The sequence below is a fragment of the Salmo trutta genome, chromosome 6 (genome assembly GCF_901001165.1).
Source record: "Salmo trutta chromosome 6, fSalTru1.1, whole genome shotgun sequence".
Taxonomy (NCBI): domain Eukaryota; kingdom Metazoa; phylum Chordata; class Actinopteri; order Salmoniformes; family Salmonidae; genus Salmo; species Salmo trutta.
This window is the reverse complement of record NC_042962.1, coordinates 27,294,745-27,317,665: the sequence shown is the minus strand read 5'-3', so window position 1 is coordinate 27,317,665 and position 22,921 is coordinate 27,294,745. Positions and strand designations below refer to the sequence as shown.

Genomic DNA, 22,921 nt, shown 5'->3' with positions numbered 1-22,921 from the left:
TTCTTGCCATAATATGGACTTGGTCTTTACCAAATAGGGGCTATCTTCTGTATACCACCCCTACCTTGTCACAACACAACTGATTGGCTCAAAGTCATTAAGAAGGAAAGAAATACCACCAATTAACAAGGCACACCTGTTAATTGAAATGCATTCCAGGTGACTACCTCATGAAGCTGGTTGAGAGAATGCCAAGAGTGTACAAAGTTGTCAAGGCAAAGGTTGGCTACAATGAAGAATCTCAAATATAAAATATTTTTGGGGTTACTACATGATTCCATAGTTTTGATGTCTTCACTATTATTCTACAATGTAGAAAATAGTAAAAAAAATATAGAAGAACCCTGGAATAAGTAGGTGTCCAAACTTTTGACCGGTACTGTACATCTACAGTGTATTGCCAAAAACCACTCAACGTCAGACTCTGACCTGTCCAATGAGCCAAACTGATTGAAGAATCCCAGTGTGCACACACAGACACACACAATTAGAATCCATAGAGCAGCTTTTTGCTCACCACTCCTCTGCCTCTCTCCTTCGCTTTCTCTGTGTCGTTTTCACTGTCTGTATTTCACCTCTTGAATTGGAATCTATAGAGCAGCTTGAAGTGATACAGTATACTGTGTGGTCAACCCACCTCTTTTCTCTCTCTCCATCTGTCCTGTTCTGTCACTTTTCTCTCGTGCCGTCTGTCGCGGTCTCAGGTTCTTGTTTGTTACCGTCTCATTTGTCTATCTTCTTCTGTTATGACTTGTTCTGTTATTCTGGTGTCTCTCTCCATCATTTCCTATTCTTCTGTTGCCGTCTCTGTGTCTCATCTAGTGTTCCTTTAGTTTTGCAATGCAAAATGGTCAAGGGGATACCGGGGTAGCTTAACTTGTTCCGGGCCTGTGTCCGGGTCACCTAAATCATCCTCTTCCCTACCATTTCCCCCTGGCTGCTGCTGTTCTAAGTGCTCCACTTGCCTGCTGTTCTCATCTGTCCACCTCCTTGGCTCATCTGAAAAGGTAGCAAGGTAGAAGTGCTACATGTAATTAGTTAGATTTAAAGGGCGACTGCACTTTCGCCAATTTGCCAATTAGCTTCAGCTGGCTGGTGTGGGACCTGACTTTCGATATGATGGAGAGAGACACCAGAAGAACAGAACAGGCCTATTGCCGGGGCTAGTTAGGGACCATCAATAAATTACACAATGTAAATGAGAAATATTAAATACTTTCATGTTGCACACCTTTTAGTTCTCAGCCTTTCCTGCAGTCAAATGACCAAATCACCCTCTAGTGTCCTCATGGGTGGAATATTATTCATATTTTTCATAATTTATAAACATAAAAAACTGCCGAAAATCCGGTGTTTTTATGTCAAACGGTTTTGTTGTATTTCAGTCTTCTATGATGTATATAAGATGTAATATTGGGATGCAAACTCAAAATTGACTACATTTTAACACTATATCTGATATGGTACAGTGGGTGTATACTTTTGTTTCAAAGTCGATTTGTTTAAGACTAACAAGAAACACTCTGTGTAACCCTGATTTAGCCCACTGCAGTAAAAGGTTAAATGCTTACAATATTTGTAAATTAATTTCTACAATTTATTGTTGGTTTGAGGTTTTTAAGTAATTGAAATTTGGAGCTTTTGGAATTTTAACATACTGTCCCTAATTAGCCCCATAGGGATATCCAAAGTCAATCCAAATTTACCACAATCATTACGATCGGGTCGGGTGCTGCTGCACTCCGAATTGATGATTACTTGTATGCTCCCAACTCTGGGCAGGATTGAAACAAACCCAACCTTCATTTACATTCTGATGCAGTCTCATAAAAAGTCAGTTTCATCCAAAACTGAGTTAAGACCAAAATTATCCTACTTATTATCCTACTTACAAAATGGGTGCTACACAGCATTTTTTAGAATTTTTGCATTGTAATTTCAGAAAAGTGCCATAATATAATGGCAGTAATAGTGGAATGATAGTGTTTGACAGTATTACATACCCCCAGTGTTGTGATTTGCTGTGACAGTCGCCAATTGGTTTCTCACATAAATTGAGTTTATATGAGAACAAGCACTGAATTGTGTAGGGAATCATTGTACCATCTAAAAATCGCTGTGAACTATCCTTTAAATAACAAAAAAAATGTGGCTTTACAGCTGTTTGAAGCAGGTGGACCAAAACCGAAAGTAAAAGGCTTAAGTGTGAGTTCACAAAAATTCCCCAAAATCCTATATGTAGCACCTTTAAGGCCCTATGCATTTTCAATGTTTTGTTCAACAAAAATCTAACCGCAAAGCTGGTCATCTTTTCCCCTCTCTTTCTGGCAGCCCTTACCCTTCCCGTCTAAGTTCAAGTTTGTTTATTTGTCATATACACATAACATACATGGAGTACACAGCGCAATGAAATTCTTACTTGCAGATTAACATCTTGGCAATGCAACCACCATAGAAAACGCAAGTAGCTAAGTGAATAAAAAGAGTAATAAAAATAATGGTCCACTGCGTTCTGACACCACAGCAGGCACCGCGTCTGACACCACAGCAGGCACCGCGTCTGACACCACAGCAGGCACCGCGTCTGACACCACAGCAGGCACCGCGTCTGACACCACAGCAGGCACCGCGTCTGACACCACAGCAGGCACCGCGTCACTCCAGGGGCTTCTTGCAGCGCCTGCTACTGCCTAGCACAGTATATTGGATTGTTTTTTTTGTCATTAAAGTTGTCAGTAAAACATATATTTCATTTGTGTACTGCATGGTTCGGGGCTGCATCAAAAACACGCGGGGCTGAAGACACGGAAACCCAGGCCTAATGACGCCACTGCTGAGCACCTCCTGTACATTTGAAAGAGAACTGAACGGGTGAACGAGATTTTGAAACAGTGATATTAAACAACAGTTCATGACAAATTAGGACATGTTTTCTCAAACTACAGCAGAATTGGGTACAGCAGAAAACACATTTCTGTCTCGTATGAATTAATAAACCATTGTTATCATTTTGAATCATATCTCAAAGTCTTGTTGCCCTCAACTCTAAACACATAAAAAAAGTGGTTCTGTGTTTTCACAGCAAGACAGCCACTTACATAACTGTGTGTCTGTGCCTTTGATATGACTAAACGGGTGTCTGTACTCCAACAAATACACAGCAATTAGTCATAAAGAAAAGGACACGACGAAACAGGTCTAAAAATACACCAAGATTGTGTTTATATATCTTCCTTTTTAAAATCATTCGAAGGCTATGATCAACAGTGCTCTACCCAGGTCGTTATTCAGATACGATGGACTGAATTAGGTCGGTTATCAAACTCTCATAAATGGGCAATCTGGGATTTGAAAAACAACAAAGCAGTCACAACGCCACTTGATTTGGTAAAACAGCTGAGGGATGGGGCTGGAGAAATGTAATATAACCACTCAGAAATTCATAGACAGAGCTATTGATGCGAGGACTGACCATTCATGAAAACAAAATGACAAACAACTTTAGAATTTGAGTCCTGGGATAATAGTTGAACTAAGCTCATGAAGCACTCATAAGTTATATTCTGTAAGAATCAATGGTTGCATTTCATTTAACAGTCCAAAAATGGATGAAACAGTCCCAGATTGCCCCTTTAAACTGAAGAGGAATGTATTTATAACGTACTACATGGCTCTGAGAATGAATCATATGTTTTACAAATGCCATCGTTCGAAGAATGAAAGACGTGTAAGTTACACAGTACATCTTAAAGTCATTGAATATACATTCCAAAGGATAAGCGGTGAGAATTAGAACATTTACAAACCGAGCTGACTATCAAGCATTTACTTCGCTAACGTTGCTTGACCAAACGTTTAAACACTTGAATGATTTAGTTTAAATATGTCCCGTTGCAATGCTCCTTGACATGAGTGAAATACTGGCACATTTCAAAATGCCTGTGCAATTATATTTTCTGACTACGCAATTTATGTATACGATGCATATAGTATTTATTTATGTATATTTTATCACACAGTAATCTGAATGTATTTATTTTTCTTAGGTTGCATTGATATACTCATGTTTCTCTACGGTAAGAATATACAAATATGAACACGCATATCCAGGCGCAAGCCATATAAACAGCACGCGATTGATATCATAAAATGAACAACTTGACACAAAGGAGATAGCTCCAGACGTCAACGTTGATGTAAGCCCTCTGTCAAATTTGAAAAAAACATTCAAGTCCAGGATTTTCACATGAGCCTGTCTCAAGTCACCTACAGTAACTCTTCTTAACGAACATGTTCCCAGTGAGCAAAATTGGTTGAAAAGACGTCTTTTTAACGTCGTTACAGCATCTTTTCAACGTCCTTTTAAACAAATTTAGCTCACTGGGAAGTTTGTTGGCTTCTCGAAGTCCCCCAAGCATCAGCCAGACTAGGGTCAAACAGCACACAGATACATGCTTGACTTTGGGTTTGGCAAGGCTGTATTTTGATAAATGTGAGTGCTGAATTGACCCCAGTGTCCATGTTGTAGTATCAAACCTTTACTTCTGGCTGGAGATGCTTTATCCTGGACGTAAAAGGCACATACATATATATTTTATTTTTTTGTTGTTTTTGTTGTATATCATATTTTACATTTGTGTGACTGTTCTTGTCGATCAGTGTTTCAGTGCTTTGTTACTTGTCGTGTTTTATGTTTGTGTGTGGACCCCAGGAAGAATTGCTGCTGCTTCGGCAAAACATATGGCCCGGAAACATACAGAATGACAAACTTGCATTACAAAAAAAAGTGCCACCCTCTTCCCCATATAGTGCACTACTTTTGACCAGGGTCCATGGATTACATATGCAATATATAAGGAATAGGGTGCTATTTGGGATGCATACAAGATAAATACAGTAAGATAAATAGATACATTAAAAACACAAATGGACCAAAAATCAAGTCAATAAGATATGTAAATAAGTAGACAACTACATTCATTTATAGAATATAGCAAATAAAACTCTAAGCATAACATATTTTTTTGTAGTGAATTGTCATCAGCAGCAACACTCACCAGCCAGTTTATTAGGTACACACATCTAGTACCAGGTCGGACCCCCCTTTGCCAACAGAACAGCCTGAATTCTTCGGGACGTGGATTCTACAAAGTGTTGGAAATGTTGCACAGGGATGTTGGTCCATGCTGATGCAATGGCATCACGCAGTTGCTGCAGATTGGATGGCGGTACAATCATGCTTCGAACAGCCTGTTCCATCTCACATAAAAAGATACTCTATTGGGTTTGGTCAGCAACAATGTTCAGACCCGTTGTGGCATTCAAGCGTTGCTCAATCGGTATCAAGGGACATAACGTGTGCCAGGAAAACATTCCCCACGCCATTACACCACCGTTACCAGCCTGTATCGTTGACACCAGGCAGAATGGGCTCATGCTGCTTACGCCACATCCTGACTGCCATCACCATGACGCAACAGAAACTGAGATTCATCGGACCAGGCAATGTTTTTCCACTCCTCAATTGTCAAGTGTTGGTGATCATGTTCCCACTGGAGACCCTTCTTGTTTTTAGCCGATAGGAGTGAAACCCGGTGTGGTCGTCTACTGCAAACGTGATAGCAACAGCCCATCCGTGACAAAGATCGACGAGTTCTGCACACCACTGTTGTACTGCACAGTTATTTGTCTGTTTATGGCTCCCGCCTGTCAGCTTACACAATTCTTGCCATTTTCCTTCGACCTCTTTTCATGAACGAGCTGTTATCAACCACAGGACTGCCGCTGACTGGATGTTTTTTGTTTGCCGCACCATTCTCCTAGACACTGTCGTGCGTGAGGGCGGTCGTTTCTGAAATACTGGATCTGGCGCGCCAGGCACCAAAGATCATACCACGCTCAAAGTTGCTTAGGTCACTTGTTTTGCCCATACTAACGTTCAATCGATTATTAACTGAATGCCTCGATGCCTGTCTGCCTGCTTTATATAGCAAGCCATGGCCACGCGGCTCACTGTCTGTAGGAGCGATCCATTTCTATGAACGTGGTGGTGTACCTAATAAACTGGCCGGTGAGTATATTACAAGGCAAAATGTCTAACACCCAGTACTTTCTATGTCCCTGAGGATTTCATCAACATGTATAAAGGATATTCTGACTGACTCATTTCCAGCAGCTCTTTAGTAGCTACTATCCTGCAGACCACCATGCAGAGGCCTGTGTTTCATCTCCATAGAATACAACCTTTCCCTAGCCCCAAAAAGATATATAGATAGGTCATCTATACCAGGCGGTGTAAGAGGAAGGCTCTAAAAATTGTCAAAGACTCCAGCCACCCTAGTCATAGACCGTTCTCTCTGCTACCGCACGGCAAGCGGTACCGAAGCGCCAAGTCTAGGTCCAAGAGGCTTCTAAACAGCTTCTACCCCCAAGCCATAAGACTCCTGACCAGCTAATCAAATGGCTACCCAGACTATTTGCATTGCCCCCCCCCCCCCCCCCCCCCACACACACACACACTGCTGCTACTCTCTGTTATTATCTATGCATAGGCACTTTAATAACTCTACCTTCATGTACATATTACCTCGACACCGGTGCCCCCGCACATTGACTCTGTACTGGTACCCCCTGTATATAGCGCCACTATTGTTATTTACTGCTGCTCTTTAAATATTTGTTATTCTTATCTCTTACTTTTTGGGGGGGGGGTATTTTCTTAAAACTGCACTGTTGGTTAAGGGCTTGTAAATAAGCATTTCACTGTAAGGTCTACACCTGTTGTATTTGGCGCATGTGACAAATCAAATTTGTTTTGACTTGAAAAATACTGAAGGTTTTTGTGTTATCATGCCATTTAAAAAAAAATGTTTTACCTTTATTTAACTAGGCAAGTCAGTTAAGAACAAATTCTTATTTTCAATGACGGCCTTGGAACAGTGGGTTAACTGCCTTGTTCTACCTGCCACCCATAAGGGTACCCCACTCCCAAAGGAGGTAATAGATCTCTGCACCACATACACATTGGTTGGTAGAGACAGATATGGCAAAATCGATGGATGTGCCAATCACCGGTTGCTCCTTTAAAGTGCTTCCCCAATCATTATTGATGTTTTGGCAAGGATAACTATTTAATTGAATGGCAAAGGCTAGAAGGAGGATGTTGCATCTTGCAATCCATTTAGAACTGTGCAGATGCAGAGTCAGCATAACAAGTAACTATGAAGGAACACAGTAAAACTGAGATAATATAGGTTCTTATCATTTGAAGTGTGTCATATAGTTGGCATGTGAAATGTTTTATTTCCCTCTTGATGTGTGCAAATAAATTTGACATCAAAGAATATTGATATATCCTTTTCTAAGTGTGAGGAAACGGACCAATGATTTGGGCCTAATAGTAAAACAAATGGAACGAACACCAGTCATCTAAATTAGCACTGTTGTGTGTGCTTACATTCCTGATGTCACCTGGGTTAGGCCCAGATCATTGGAGTCTTCCTTTCCAACGCGGGAAATGGAAGACATCTCCATGGCTAGTCATGCCGGCTTTCTAGTCCCGTCTGGGTTCTCCAGTGGAAGTGGGGCCTCCCTTCCTCCCCTCACGGTGCTCCTATTGGTCTTCCCTGAGGCATTGTCCCCCTTCAGCTTTTTCGGCAGGCAGAAGTCCTTGAAGCACCTCTTGAAGTTCTCATCCAGGAAGGCATAGAGGACGGGGTTGAGGCTGCTGTTGGTGTAGCCCAGCGCCACGCAGAAGAAGTAGGCGGCCATGACGGCGGTGGTCTCGGGCACGCTCACCAGCGCCTTGACCAGGATGAAGATGTGGATGGGCGTCCAGCACACTACGAACACCATGACCACCACCATGACCAGGCGGGTGATGCGCCGCAGCTGCCGGTCCTTTTCCCGGGAGCCCGAGAGGAGACGCACGCTCTTGAGTCGCAGCACCATGAGGGTGTAACACACGGTGATGATGAGCACGGGCACCACGAAGGCAAACACAAACACACAGACCTTCATCAAGGTGTCCCAGTACACGTACGGTTCCGGGAACTGCAAGGCACACTCCGTGGTTCCTAGAGGGAGTGGAGGGAGGGGAGGGGAGGGGAGGTCGAGAAAGAAAAAGCACTGATGAAATGCACCTACGCTCAAGCAAAGTGTTCTGAGAACACATAACATTTCACGCTGCGTCTGGTTCATCTCTCACTCGGCGACACTGTTATGGAACGGCTAATACGCACTCAAAAAGGGAACATCTTACTAATAGCGCAGATTTGATTTTTTTTTGCACTTATCCACAGCTCCATCTGTATTCAGAAACAATATGTGGTGTAATGATAACGGCAAGCTCATTACCAACAGATGGCTTAGACGTAATGCATTTCCCCTCTACAAAGTAGAGGAGAGATGGTCTGTATTAAGACCTTTATGTTCTAGGATTAGACGGGCACTTCTGCACTTTGATTCACTCCACCTAAGGAATCTGAGAGTAAAAACAAAATGAACCAACTCAATCTGTGCACAGTGTAAGGCATGTTCATTATGTTCTCTTGGGACAATTTCACCCATAAGAACTGTGTGTGTGTGTGTGTGTATATGTGTGTGTGTGTTTGCCTGCGTACGTGCATATTCATGCATTCATGTTTGTGTGCGTGCTTCATGAGTGTGTGTGTGTGTGTGTGTGTGTGTGTGTGTGTGCGTGCTTTTATGATTTAGTGTGTGCCTGCATGTATGCATACCAGCGCTCTCACCATTGTTGGACTGGGTGCCACCCAGTAGCAGTGCTGGTACCCCTGCTGCAGAGGACAGCATCCAGATACATATGTTGATGATCTTGGCTTTGATCGGCGTCCGGAAGTCCAGGGCCTTGACTGGGTGGCACACGGCCACATAGCGGTCCACACTCATCATGGTCAGGGTGAAGATGCTGGTAAACATGTTGTAGTAGTCGATGGAGATGAACACCTTACACACCACCTCGCCAAACGGCCACGAGTTCAACAGGTAGTCAGTGCTCTGGAAAGGCATCGTCGTGGTGACCAGGGCGTCGGCCAGAGCCAGGTTGAAGATGTAAATGTTGGTGGCTGTCTTCATCTTTGTATACCTGTTTCAAAACAGAGTCAAGAATGGAGGGTAGAATGTGTTAGGTCCACATCTGAGTTTAAATACAAATTGAAATCATCTTAAATACTCTATCTGGGCTTGATTCAGCTTGTCTGGCACAGTGGAACTCCAGTGCAAACTCCATCCATCTGGCAGATTAGAGCAGCCTTTTTCAAACCTCTCCTCGGGGACCCCCAGACGTTTAAGTCATGGGTAACTGCAACTCAACATGGCTGCGGGAACATGGGTGTGTCAACATAGACGGGCGTATCAACACAAGTGAGTGTATGGAAAGCGAACAGCTAATTGGGCAGATTTGTTGCCACTCAAGACTGTTTCTGTGAGCGAGAGCATTTTAGCTAAGCCTAACCCTAACCCCTTTCCTAACCTTAACCTTATTCTCCTAACCTGCTACGCTATTTCTCCTAATTTCCTACTTGAATTCTCCTAACCTTCTTTTTTATTTGTATTTTTTATTTCACCTTTATTTAACCAGGTAGGCCAGTTGAGAACAAGTTCTCATTTACAACTGCGACCTGGCCAAGATAAAGCAAAGCAGTGCAAACATACAGTCAATAACACAATAGAAAGATCTATGTACAGTGTTTGCAAATGTAGAAGATTAGGGAGGTAAGGCATTAAATAGGCCATAGAGGCGAAATAATTACAATTTAGCATTAACACTGGAGTGATAGATGTGCAGACGATGATGTGCAAGTAAGCAAGCACCAGTTAGCCTGTTGTTAGCTTCGAGCTTGGCCCATCTCCCGGCTAGCCGAATAAATCCATCAGATAATAACTCTTGGCCTGGACCTCCATCACGACTGGTCTGCCGACGTAACCGAACGAGGGGGACTCAACAGGCTCCCTGTTGCGACGTCCCCCTGAGGCCCATCTGCTAGCCTGCTGCTAGCCCCGGCCTGCTAGCTGTCTGAATCTCCATGCCTCCAGGTCGCCTATCTACTCACTGGACCCTATGATTACTCGGCTACACATGGCTTCTCCCTAATGTCAATATGCCTTGTCTATTGCTGTTTTGGTTAGTAATTATTGTCTTATTTCACTGTAGAGCTCGTCCAGCCCTGCCCAATATGCCTTAGCTAGCCCTGTTGTTCCACCCCCCACACATGCGGTGACTGCACCTGGCTTAAATGGTACCTCTAGAGACAAAACCTCTCTCATCATCACTCAATGCCTAGGCTTACCTCCACTGTGCTCATATCCTACCATACCCTTGTCTGTACATTATGCCTTGAATCTATTCTTCTGTGCCCAGAAACCTGCCCCCTTTACTCTCTGTTCCGAACGCACTAGACAACCAGTTCTTTTAGCCTTTAGCCGTACCCTTATCCTACTCTTCCTCTGTTCCTCTGGAGATGTAGAGGTTAACCCAGGCCCTGTAGCCCCCAGCATCAGTCCCATTCCCCAGGCGCTATCATTTGTTGACTTCTGTAACTGTAAAAGCATTGGTTTCATGCATGTTAACATTAGAAGCCTCCTCCCTAAGTTTGTTTTATTCACTGCTTTAGCACATTCCGCCAACCCGGATGTCCCAGCCGTGTCTGAATCATGGGTTGGGAAGGCCACCAAAAATCATGAAATTTCCATCCCTAACAATAAAATTTTCTGACAAGATAGAACTGCCAAAGGGGGCGGAGTTAGCCTGCAGAGTTCTGTCATGCTATCCAGGTCTGTGCCCAAACAGTTCGAGATTCTTCTTTTAAAAATCCACCTTTCCAGAAACAAGTCTCTCACCGTTGCCGCTTGTTATAGACCTCCTTCAGCCCCAGCTGTGCCCTGGGCACGATGAGTGAATTGATTGCCCCCCATCTATCTTCAGAGTTTGTACCGTTAGGTGACCTAAACTGGGATATGCTTAACACCCCGGCCATTCTACAATCTAAGCTAGATGCCCTCAATCTCACACAAATTATCAAGGAACCTATCAGGTACAACCCTAAATCCGTAACCATGGGCACCCTCTTAGATATCATCCTGACCAACTTGCCCTCTAAATACACCTCTGCTGTCTTCAACCAGGATCTCAGCGATCACTGCCTCATTGCCTGCGTGCGTAATGGGCCCACGGTCAAACGACCACCCCTCATCACTGTCAAATGATCCCTAAAAGACTTCAGCGAGCAGGCCTTTCTAATCGACCTGGCCCGGGTAACCTGGAAGGATATTGACCTCATACCGTCAGTATAGGATGCCATCACCACACAGGAACTGACCAATGAAAACATTTTAAGAATTTAAAAACAACACCTCTCAATCAAAACCGTCTAACCAATCACATAGCACTGATGTTACGCCCATCGCCGATGATCCACCCACTTATTTCACCATGCCCACTTCCATACACATTTCACGTAGGCAGTTACCACATAGAGATAGATAGAGGACTCTAGTGCCCAAAAGACCATTTTAGCATTTAAGGACTTTCACCATTTTTAAGTTGTCAACTAGGTGGACTTCCTATGGGTTAGGAAGGATCACATGATTCCATCCGGGTCATCAACAGGGATCAGCCAATGAATTCAATGATGCGATGTCTATCTAAGTCTATGTGTTATCCATACTTGGAACGTTTCACAATTTTGTTGTAGACCTGAACTAGCACACCTGATTCAAGGGCTTGATGATTAGTTGAATAGTTTAATCAGGTGTGCTGGTCATGGAATAGTTTAAATACAATTCAAATAATGGTTGGGGGTCCAAAAGTATTTGAAAGATTTCAAATAGTATTTGAACTCAGGTGATGTAAGATTGTTATTGACAGTTAATTAAAGAACTTGATGAAACCCAATGAGAAAACTCTTCCATCTGTTAAATTGTTATCATCTAAGCTGGTGATTCTATTGATAGTCCCAACAACATGAGGCAGATTAAAAGTAATTAAATTCTCATGCAAGGTATTTTGTATCTGTAAACAACTATATATGTAACTAGGGGAGAAAATGACAACAGTCATGTACTGTGTAAAGTCATTTCTTTCTGATATTTTGATTTGGAGAAAAAAAACCTTGGCAGGGCTAGCTTAGCAGCTGTCATACTTTTAAACGCCCACACCAGTTGAAATCCACTTTTTCGAGCTGAAAGATGATGGCCAGAGCTTACCCATGATGTTGCACAACCATTTAAGTCAATAAGTCATTGTTTTAGTCAAAGTATAATACACTACATGACCAAAAGTATGTGGACACCTGCTCGTCGAACATCTCATTCCAAAATCATGGGCATTAATATGGAGTTGGTCCCCCCCTTTGCTGCTATAACAGCCTCCACTCTTCTGGGAAGGCTTTCCACTAGATGTTGGAACATTTCTGCGGGGACTTGCTTCCATTCAGCCACGAGCATTAGTGAGGTCAGGCGCTGATGTTGGGCGAATAGGCCTGGTTCGCAGTTGGCGTTCCAATTCAACCCAAAGGTGTTCGATGGGGTTGATGTCAGGGCTCTTTGCAGGCCAGTCAAGTTTTTCCACACCGATCTTGACAAACCATTTCTGTATGGACATCGCTTTGTGCACGGGAGCATTGTCATGCTGAAACAGGAAACAGCCTTCCCCAAACTGTTGCCATAGAGTTGGAAGCACAGAATCGAACAGACTGTCATTGTATGCTGTTGCATTAAGATTTCCCTTCATTGGAACTAAGGGGCCTAGCCTGAACCATGAAAAACAGCCCCAGACTATTATTCTTCCTCCACCAAACTGTACAGTTGGCACTATGCAGTGGGGCAGGTAGCTTTCTCCTGGCATCCGCAAACCCAGATTTGTCCATCGGACTTGCCAGAAGATGAAGCGTGATTCATCACCCCAGAGAAAGTGTTTCCACTGCTCCAGAGTCCAATGGTGACGAGCTTTACACCACTCCAGCAGACGCTTGGCATTGCACATGGTGATCTTAGGCTTGTGTGTGGCTGCTTGATCATGGAAACCCATTTCATAAAGCTCCCGACGAACAGTTCTTGTGCTGACGTTACTTTGAGAGGCAGTTTGGAACTCAGTAATGAGTGTTGCGACTGAAGACAGACGAGTTTTACGCGCTACACTCTAAAGCACTCAACGGTCCCGTTCTGTGAGCTTGTGTGGCCTACCACTTCACTGCTGAGCCGTTGTTGCTCATACAGTAGACATTTCCACTTCACAATAACAACACTTACTGTTGACTAGGGTTTCTCTAGCAGTTTAGAAATTTGACAAACTGGCATGTTGAAAAGGTGGCATCCTATGATCGTACCATGTTGAAAGTCACAGTGCTCTTCAGTAAGGCCATTCTACTGCCAATGTTTGTCTATGGAGATTGCATGGCGGTGTGCTCGATTTTATACACCTGTCAGCAACAGGTGTGGATGAAATGGCCAAATCCACTAATTTGAAGGGGTGTCCACGTACTTGTGCATATATAGTGTAAATTTGGGCTTGAAGTGACAAATCTGAACTACCCTCTTCGTGCAAATCTATGTGAATGCGGTGTCTTTTCATATGATATACACATTATTTTCAGCCTACGTTAGTATCAGGGCTGAGTTAATTTGAATGTTACCACCCACCAGCATGGCATTGTTTTTTTAATCAGAAAACGTTGCAAAGTTATTCCTCTTCGCGACTGAGATGAGCCAAACACCCTTGTGTCCACTTAGCCGCCTGAGCCATGGAGCAAATAAAAATAGGGGGAGCAAACGTATGTTTTTGCACCTCCACTATTTTGGGGGGGGAAATAAAATAAATGTACTTTTTACTCCATACATTTTCCCTGACACCCAAAAGTACTCGTTACATTTTGACAGGAAAATGGTCCAATTCACACACTTATCAAGAGAACATCCCTGGTCATCCCTACTGCCTCTGATCTGGCAGACTCACTAATCACAAATGCTTTGTTTGTAAATTATGTCTGAGTGTTGGAGTGTGCCCTTGGCTATCCGTCCAATATTTATTTATTTTTTTTACAAATTGTGCTGTCTGGTTTGCTTAATAAGGAAGTTGAAATGATTTATACTTTTACTTTTGATACTTAAATACATTTTAGCAATTCCATTTTGATACTTAAGTATATTTAAAACCAAATACTTTTCAACTTTTACTCAAGCAGTATTTTACTGGGTGACTTTCACTTTTGTCATTTTCTATTAAAGTATCTTTACTTTTACTCAAGTATGATAATTGAGCCCTTTTTCCACCACTGGTGATTTACGATCATGAGCAAAGTCATTGTAGCCTATCATTTCACTTCCCCTGTGAAAACCATGAGCTTCATCTTATTCTTTCAAACGATTTCTATGGTGGATTCACGGCCTCAATTTATGGAAGATGCCAAAACTTTGGAGATAACAATAGATGGCGAAGTCAAAGATAGGCCAGTGGTTTCCATCTGTGGTAAAGCTTTCCCTATATCAATGCTTATGATAAATCCAGCTCCAGTTCCAGCCATAGAGCCATCTGGCTAATCATTTGAATATGGTGTAGTAAAAAAAAAGGTTAAAAAACAAGAGACGATTAGCTAGCTAGATTAGGTTAGTATGCTAGCTAGTTACACTGACAGCTGTAAGTACCCTATTTGTTGATGTTTATCAACTCCGTGAGGAAATTCCCACACCCAATTCGTGAATATGTATAAGTAACCTTCATCATTCTTCGGCGGTGGAACCTAAACATACATTTCACTGGAGGCTGCTGAGGGGACGGCTCATAATAATGCCTGGAATGGAGCAAATACCATTCTACTGACTCCGCTCCAGCCATTACCACGAGCCCATCCTCCCTAATTAAGGTGCCACCAACCTCCTGTGGTGCATTTCCTCTCTTGGACAGGAAATTATGTTAAAATAGTAGCGGCAACATCCACGGGGGAGGGGTGCTTTAAATTGTGTCCCAATCATGTAATCATGTAAGTAATCTACTTAAACAGATATATACTTTAAAGTGGCAATCTGGGGTTGGTACATACATTTTGGGACGTTTAAATAAATTATATATAGTCACTAGCTGTATCCGACTACTTGCGTTCAAAATAGTAGGCATTTTGGGTATGCGAAATAATACACAAAGTAGAATGCTTCAAATGCCAGGATGTCATATTCATCTCGGCTTTTCATCAATTCGCTGCACACTATTGAGGAAGAGAATTGTCTTTCGAGACCCACGTGTGTTTGACAACAACTGATAATCAGCTGCTGGGACATGCTATACCAAAATGAACGAATGGTGGGAATCAACGTAATTGCGCATTACATGATGCATTCTCAGTAGGATGAGCCAAGTATGCTGATATTTGTTGCTTAATGCATCATTTTTTGTAGAAACAGTATGTTCTAAAGAGCATGTAGTACGATTAGTACACAGTTTAAGTAAGAAGTAGGCAGGACAGATTAGGCAAGACGGCCATTAATTATTTAAGTAATAAGGCACAAGGAGGTGTGGTAAATGGCCAATGTACCACGGCAAAGGACTGTTCTTATGCACGACGCAACACGGAGTACCTGGATACAGCCCTTAGCCGTCGTATATACAGTGAGCGAAAAAAGTATTTGATCCCCTGCTGATTTTGTACGTTTGCCCACTGACAAAGAAATGATCAGTCTATAATTTTAATGGTAGGTTTATTTGAACAGTGAGAGACAGAATAACAACAAAAAATCCATAAAAACGCATGTCAAAAATGTTCTAAATTGATTTGCATTTTAATGAGGGAAATAAGTATTTGACCCCTCAGCAAAACATGACTTAGTACTTGGTGGCAAAACCCTTGTTGGCAATCACAGAGGTCAGACGTTTCTTGTAGTTGGCCACCAGGTTTGCACATATCTCAGGAGGGATTTTGTCGCACTCCTCTTTGCAGATCTTCTCCAAGTCATTAAGGTTTCGAGGCTGACGTTTGGCAACTCGAACCTTCAGCTCCCTCCACAGATTTTCTATGGGATTAAGGTCTGGAGACTGGCTAGGCCACTCCAGGACCTTAATGTGCTTCTTCTTGAGCCACTCCTTTGTTGCCTTGGCCGTGTGTTTTGGGTCATTGTCATGCTAGAATACCCATCCACGACCCATTTTCAATGCCCTGGCTGAGGGAAGGAGGTTCTCACCCAAGATTTGACGGTACATGGCCGTCCCTTTGATGGGGTGAAGTTGTCCTGTCCCCTTAGCAGAAAAACACCCTCAAAGCATAATGTTTCCACCTCCATGTTTGACGGTGGGGATGGTGTTCTTGGGGTCATAGGCAGCATCCCTCCTCCTCCAAACACGGCGAGTTGAGTTGATGCCAAAGAGCTCCATTTTTGTCTCATGTGACCACAACTCTTTCACCCGGTTGTCCTCTGAATCAATCATTCAGATATTCATTGGCAAACTTCATGTGGGCATGTATATGTGCTTTCTTGAGCAGGGGGACCTTGCGGGCGCTGCAGGATTGCATTCCTTCACGGCGTAGTGTGTTACCAATTGTTTTCTTGGTGACTATGGTCCCAGCTGCCTTGAGATCATTGACAAGATCCTCCTGTGTAGTTCTGGGCTATTTCCTCACTGTTCTCATGATCATTGCAACTCCACGAGGTGAGATCTTGCATGGAGCCCCAGGCCGAGGGAGATTGACAGTTCTTTTGTGTTTCTTCCATTTGCGAATAATCGCACCAACTGTTGTCACCTTCTCACCAAGCTGCTTGGCGATGGTCTTGTAGCCCCATCCAGCCTTGTGTAGGTCTACAATCTTGTCCCTGACATCCTTGGAGAGCTCTTTGGTCTTGGCCATGGTGGAGAGTTTGGAATCTGATTGATTGATTGCTTCTGTGGACAGGTGTCTTTTATACAGGTAACAAGCTGAGATTAGGAGCACTCCTTTTAAGAGTGTGCTCCTAATCTCAGCTCGTTACCTGTATAAAAGACACCTGGGAGCCAGAAATCTTTCTGATTGAGAGGGGGTCAAATACTTATTTCCCTCATTAAAATGCAAATCAATTTAGAACATTTTTGACATGCGCTTTTCTGGATTTTTTGTTGTTATTCTGTCTCTCACTGTTCAAATAAACCTACCATTAAAATTATAGACTGATCATTTCTTTGTCAGTGGGCAAACGTACAAAATCAGCAGGGGATGAAAAACTTTTTTCCCTCACTGTAGGCCATATACCACAAACCCCGAGGTGCCTTATTGCTATTATAAACTGGTTGCCAACGTAATTAGAGCAGTAAAAATAAATGTTTTGTCATAACAGTGGTATATGGTCTGATATACCATGGCTGTCAGCCAATCAGCAATCAGGGCTCGAACCACCCAGTTTATAATGAAGAATATAGGCTAACATATATAGTGCCTTCGGAAAGTATTCAGACCCCTTGACTTTTTCCACAATTTGTTACGTTACAGCCTTATTCTAAAATGTTTTAAATAGTTTTTTTCCCCTCATCAATCTACACACGATACCCCATAATGACAAAGCCAAAACAGGTTTTTAGACATTTTTGCAAACGTATTAAAACAAAAAAACTGAAATATTACATTTACATAAGTATTCAGACCCTTTACTCAGTACTTTACTCTGTACTTTGGCAGCGATTACAGCATAGAGTCTTCTTGGGTATGACTACAAACTTGGCACACCTGTATTTGGGGAGTTTCTCCCATTATTCTCTGCAGATGCTCTCAAGCTCTGTCAGGTTAGATGGGGAGCGTTGCTATTTTCAGGTCTCTCCAGAGATGTTCGATCTCGTTCAAGTCCAGGCTCTGGTTGGGCCACTCAAAGACATTCAGAGACTTGTCCCGAAGCCACTCCTGCATTGTCTTTGCTGTGTGTTTAGGGTCGTTGTCCTGTTGGAAGGTGAATCTTCGCCCCAGTCGGAGGTCCTGAGCGCTCTGGAGCAGGTTTTCATCAAAGATCTCTCTGTACTTTGCTCCATTCATCTTTGCCTCGATCCTGTCTAGTCTCCCAGTCCCTGCCGCTGAAAAAATCCCCACAGCATGATGCTGCCACCACCATGCTTCTAGGCATGGTGCCAGGTTTCCCCCAGACATTACGCTTGGCATTCGGGCCAAAGAGTTCAATCTTGGTTTCATCAGACCAGAGAATCTTGTTTCTCATGGTCTGAAAATCTTTAGGTTGCCTTTTGGCAAACTCCAAGAGGGCTGATGTGCCTTTTACTGAGAAGTGGCTTCCGTCTGGCCACTCTACCATAAAGGCCTGATTGGTGGAATGCTGCAGAGATGGTTGTCCTTTTGGAAAAATCAAAATATATTTTAGATTATAGATTCTTCAAAGTAGCCACCCTTTGCCTTGTTGCACACTCTTGGCATTCTCTCAACCACCTTCATGAGGAAGTCAGTCGCAAAAATCATCAAGCACTATGATGAAACTGGCTCTCATGAGGACCGCCACAGGAAAGGAAGACCCAGAGTTACCTCTGCTGCAGAGGGCAAGTTCATTAGAGTTACTAGCCTCAGAAATTGCAGCCCAAATAAATGCTTCACAGAGTTCAAGTAACAGACACATCTCAACATCAACTGTTCAGAGGAGACTGCGCGCATCAGGCCTTCATGGTCAAATTGCTGCAAAGAAACCACTACTAAAGGACACCAATAATAAGAAGAGACTTGATTGGACCAAGAAACACAAGCAATGGACATTAGACCAGTGGAAATCTGTCCTTTGTTCTGATGAGTCTAAATTTGAGAATTTTGGTTCCAACCGTGTCGGATGATCTCCGCATGTGTGGTTCCCACCGTGAAGCATGGAGGAGGTGTGATGGTGTGGGGGTGCTTTGCTGGTGACACTATCTGTGATTTATTTAGAATTCAAGGCACACTTAACCAGAAAGGCTACCACAGCATTCTGCAGAGATACACAATCCCATCTGGTTTGCGCTTAGTGGGACTATCATTTGTTTTTCAACAGGACAATGTTTTCAACAGGACAATGACCCAACACACCTCAAGGAGAGTGATGGAGTGCTGCATCAAATCACCCGGCCTCCACAATCAACCGACCTCAAACCAATTGAGATGTTTTGGGATGAGTTGGACCGTAGAGTGAAGGAAAAGCAGCCAACAAGTGCTCAGCATATGTGGGAACTCCTTCAAGACTTTTGGAAAAGTATTCCAAGTGAAGCTGGTTGAGAGAATGCCAAGAGTGTGCAAAGCTGTCATCAAGGCAAAGGGTGGCTACTTTGAAGAATCTATAATGTAAAATATATTTTGATTTGTTTAACAGTTTTTTGGTTACTACATGATTCTATATGTGTTATTTCATAGTTTTGATGTCTTCACTATTATTTCTACAATGTAGAATATAGTAAAAATAAAGAAAAACCCTTGAATGAGTAGGTGTGTCCAAACGTTTGACTGGTACTGTATATTTGCATATCGTTTAACCCTCCCATAAAAAGCTTGTCTCTCATTTTGTTGCAATTTGCACAAAACATATTGTATGTTACACATATGGCTCTGGTCAAATTGTGCACAATATAGGGAATAGGGTGCCATTTGGGACATAACCATAGTCAAGTCCTAGTCCTTAGGAGCACATGAGAAAGTTCCAGCCATCGCAGGGGTGATGAGGCCTCCATCTTCCAATGACTTCTGTCACAGGTGAAATAACTCCATAACAACAGGACTGAAAAAACAATCTTCCCTAAAATCAATCACAGCTCTGTGGTGGTAATTTAACCATAACAACAGAGACATGTTGCCACTTCAGTTCAGAAGTACAGTAGAGGAATTCCATTATGCCCATATGGTTATATGCTAATAAATCATGTGAAATAAGGCATATTTTGATCCCCTTTGCAAGTGCATTCCATTTCCTGATTGATAAATGTATAATCTCTCATGGACTGAAATTTTCACTAGAACTTGACTTCTGGGTAAAATAAATTACTAAATGTATAACTTAGGAAAATTATATTAAGAAGAAAATGTGAAGATAAAAAATAAGTCAACCAGATAAAAAATATACAAATTCTGAACTGAGCTGGCTACAAAAAATGGAGAGCTGAGAGTATCACAATTAGCTAACCAATAGAATTGAATTAACTTGGGGAGGTGACGGAATGGCCCTATGGAAGACAGGTAATGTGCGATCAATCTGATTTGCGGTAATGTCTGGAGCACTTTGTGAGGCGTTGGTGCAATGCACATGACACCAGCTCTGATTTATTTGCCTACACCACATAAATAAAACCCAATGAGGTGCAAGCATTATAGAGGACCACTTTTAAACACTGCCCCAAAAAGGTAGCATTCCAACTGTAAAAAAGCCCAATAGTAAAAAGGTATTGTTCCCTCCAATAGAACGGTACAGTATATGTTCCGTATAGGTCATGATTGAAACAAAATAATCAACCAATCATATAGTGTTTGTACACTTTGTACAATAAAGTTTAAACATGCACCTGCCACTGGGTGGCTCACAAGAGTTACAGATGTCATAAATATGTACTTTTTGTTTTTTTGGTGCTAAAATGTAGTCAGGTGTATTGCATGGGCATCTTACTGTATTGTTGTATTTTTTGCATACCCTTAATTTCACCCAAATCTTTAGCAATAGCCTATAAATTGTCAAAGTTGATATCAATGCAATGCAATGCAATGCAAGGTGAGTGAACAAATAGATCACGATAAAACCTTACCTGATGATAACGTACATGACGAGGCAGTTGCCCACCAGGCCCACCACGAACACCACGGAGTACACAGCTGTGATGATGGGGATGATTGGGGACATGGGGTCCTCTTCCCAGTCAGAGTCAAAAGTCAGATTGTGACCTTCTGGGTATCCAGACTGCGAAGTAGCATTCATATAACAGTCTTCGATGAGCGCCGTGAGGCACTTGTCTTCTTTGAAAATTTCAACCGGGGTGCCTTCCATATTTGGTTATGCTTGACCACCTAACGAAAAAGAGATAATGGGGCTACCAGCATATGCCTTTGGCTATGCGGGAAGGAAACCAGTGAGAGAGAAACGATTAAAAAGTTGGTGTGCGTCAAATTATAATTCATAATTTACGTTTGTATATTAAACCAACTTTCTTATGTGCCGTTCAAAAAACGAATGAAAACGATCCAACTCCATTATATATACAGAGTAATTTAATCGTATTTTTACTGTGATAACACAATTAAAGCTTAATGCATAATGCATCATTTCACCAATCCGGGCAATTGGTAACTTACCCTCTGGATATTAGTTCCTTCTGTTCCTTTTTTTTGTGTCTGTAAAATATGGAAATTGTGCAGAGCGAAACGATGTTAGATCTTTGCTGTTTGATTGCAGAAGGATATGGCTCGCCAAACTTTGTAGAGTGGAGTATGAGAGAGACAAGCACAACACCGCGGCTCAGCGGAGACTCGAGCACACGCACAGCGCGGGTAGTGCCGCGCCCTCCCGCTCAAATATGACGTCAGAGAAATAACAATAACCTCAACATCGGATCTCTATGAACCTCAACACAGGATCTCTATGAACCTCAACACAGGATCTCTATTAACCTCAACATAAGATCTCTATGAACCTCAACATAGGATCTATATTAACCTCAACATAAGATCTTTATGAACCTCAACACAGGATCTCTATGAACCTCAACATAGGATCTCTATGAACCTCAACACAGGATCTCTATGAACCTCAACATAGGATCTCTATGAACCTCAACATAGGATCTCTATGAACCTCAGCATAGGATCTCTATGAGCCTCAACATAGGATCTCTATGAGCCTCAGCACAGGATCTCTATGAACCTCAGCATAGGATCTCTATGAACCTCAACATAGGATCTCTATGAACCTCAACACAGGATCTCTATGAACCTCAGCATAGGATCTCTATGAGCCTCAACATAGGATCTCTATGAGCCTCAACATAGGATCTCTATGAGCCTCAACATAGGATCTCTATGAACCTCAAGGCAACGTCTACGTCCCCGTGTAACCATATAATTCGATGTAACCATGGAATAGCCTACAACTGTGAGAGACGAAGTGTGCAAAGAAAATACATACATCCGTTTCCTTATTACATCATTTTATTCACAACAATAGTATCTTCATCATATCAATTATTATTACACTATATAGTATTATATGTGGAAGTTATTGACCATGAGTAATATATAATGCTAATCTACTCCAGACTCACTTGAATTGTTAGAATTAACTTCAACACTTTTCTATTCTGCAGGGGTCTTCAACAAGTTATTTGGAGAACATCTGTGTAATAAATTGGTTTCATTTATGAAATAATTTAAAAACATGTAGCCATAACATCAAGGCAATAATACCAGTTGATATAACATACATCAATAATCAGATTGATCATAGAAATAAGATAATTCCGCTGTGCCTCTTGTTCTAACCTCTGGTTGCATGAAAATGTATGTTAGAGCAGCACAAAACCAATCATCCATCATCATTAATCATTTATCAGAGACACAAAAGACCCTCTGTCAAAGAGGATGTCCTGGATGTATGCTATGTGACTATGCACTGTGAATAATCATATGCTGTGCAGTATGCATATTACCGATAGTGACACAGTGCCTATCCTCTATCCTGTAATGTAGTTAAATACATAGAGTGTACAAAACATTAAGAACATGACATACTCTTTCCATGACATAGACTGACCAGGTAAATCCAGGTGAAAGCTAGGATCCCTTTAGGATGTCACCTGCTCAATCCACTTCAGTCCTAGACAGGTTAAAGGTGGATTTTTAAGCTTTGAGACAATTGAGACATGGATTGTGTGTGCCATTCAGAGGGGGAATGGGCAAGACAGAAGATGTAAGTGCCTTTGAACTGAGTATGGTAGTAGATGCCAGGCGCACCGGTTTGT

At 42.3% G+C, this 22,921-nt stretch overlaps 1 protein-coding gene across 1 annotated transcript; it reads right to left on the bottom strand.

The window, feature by feature from the left end:
• Positions 1–6,756: 6,756 nt before the first annotated feature.
• LOC115195777 (delta-type opioid receptor) lies at positions 6,757–21,396 on the bottom strand. The gene is made up of 4 exons (XM_029756012.1): positions 21,261–21,396; positions 20,717–21,018; positions 8,751–9,103; positions 6,757–8,075 (listed from the first exon to the last, which is right to left on the bottom strand). Exons 2-4 carry the CDS (start codon positions 20,953–20,955, stop codon positions 7,540–7,542), a joined length of 1,128 nt encoding a protein of 375 aa, XP_029611872.1. The 5' UTR covers positions 20,956–21,018; positions 21,261–21,396; the 3' UTR covers positions 6,757–7,539.
• Between the last annotated feature and the right edge of the window lie 1,525 nt (positions 21,397–22,921).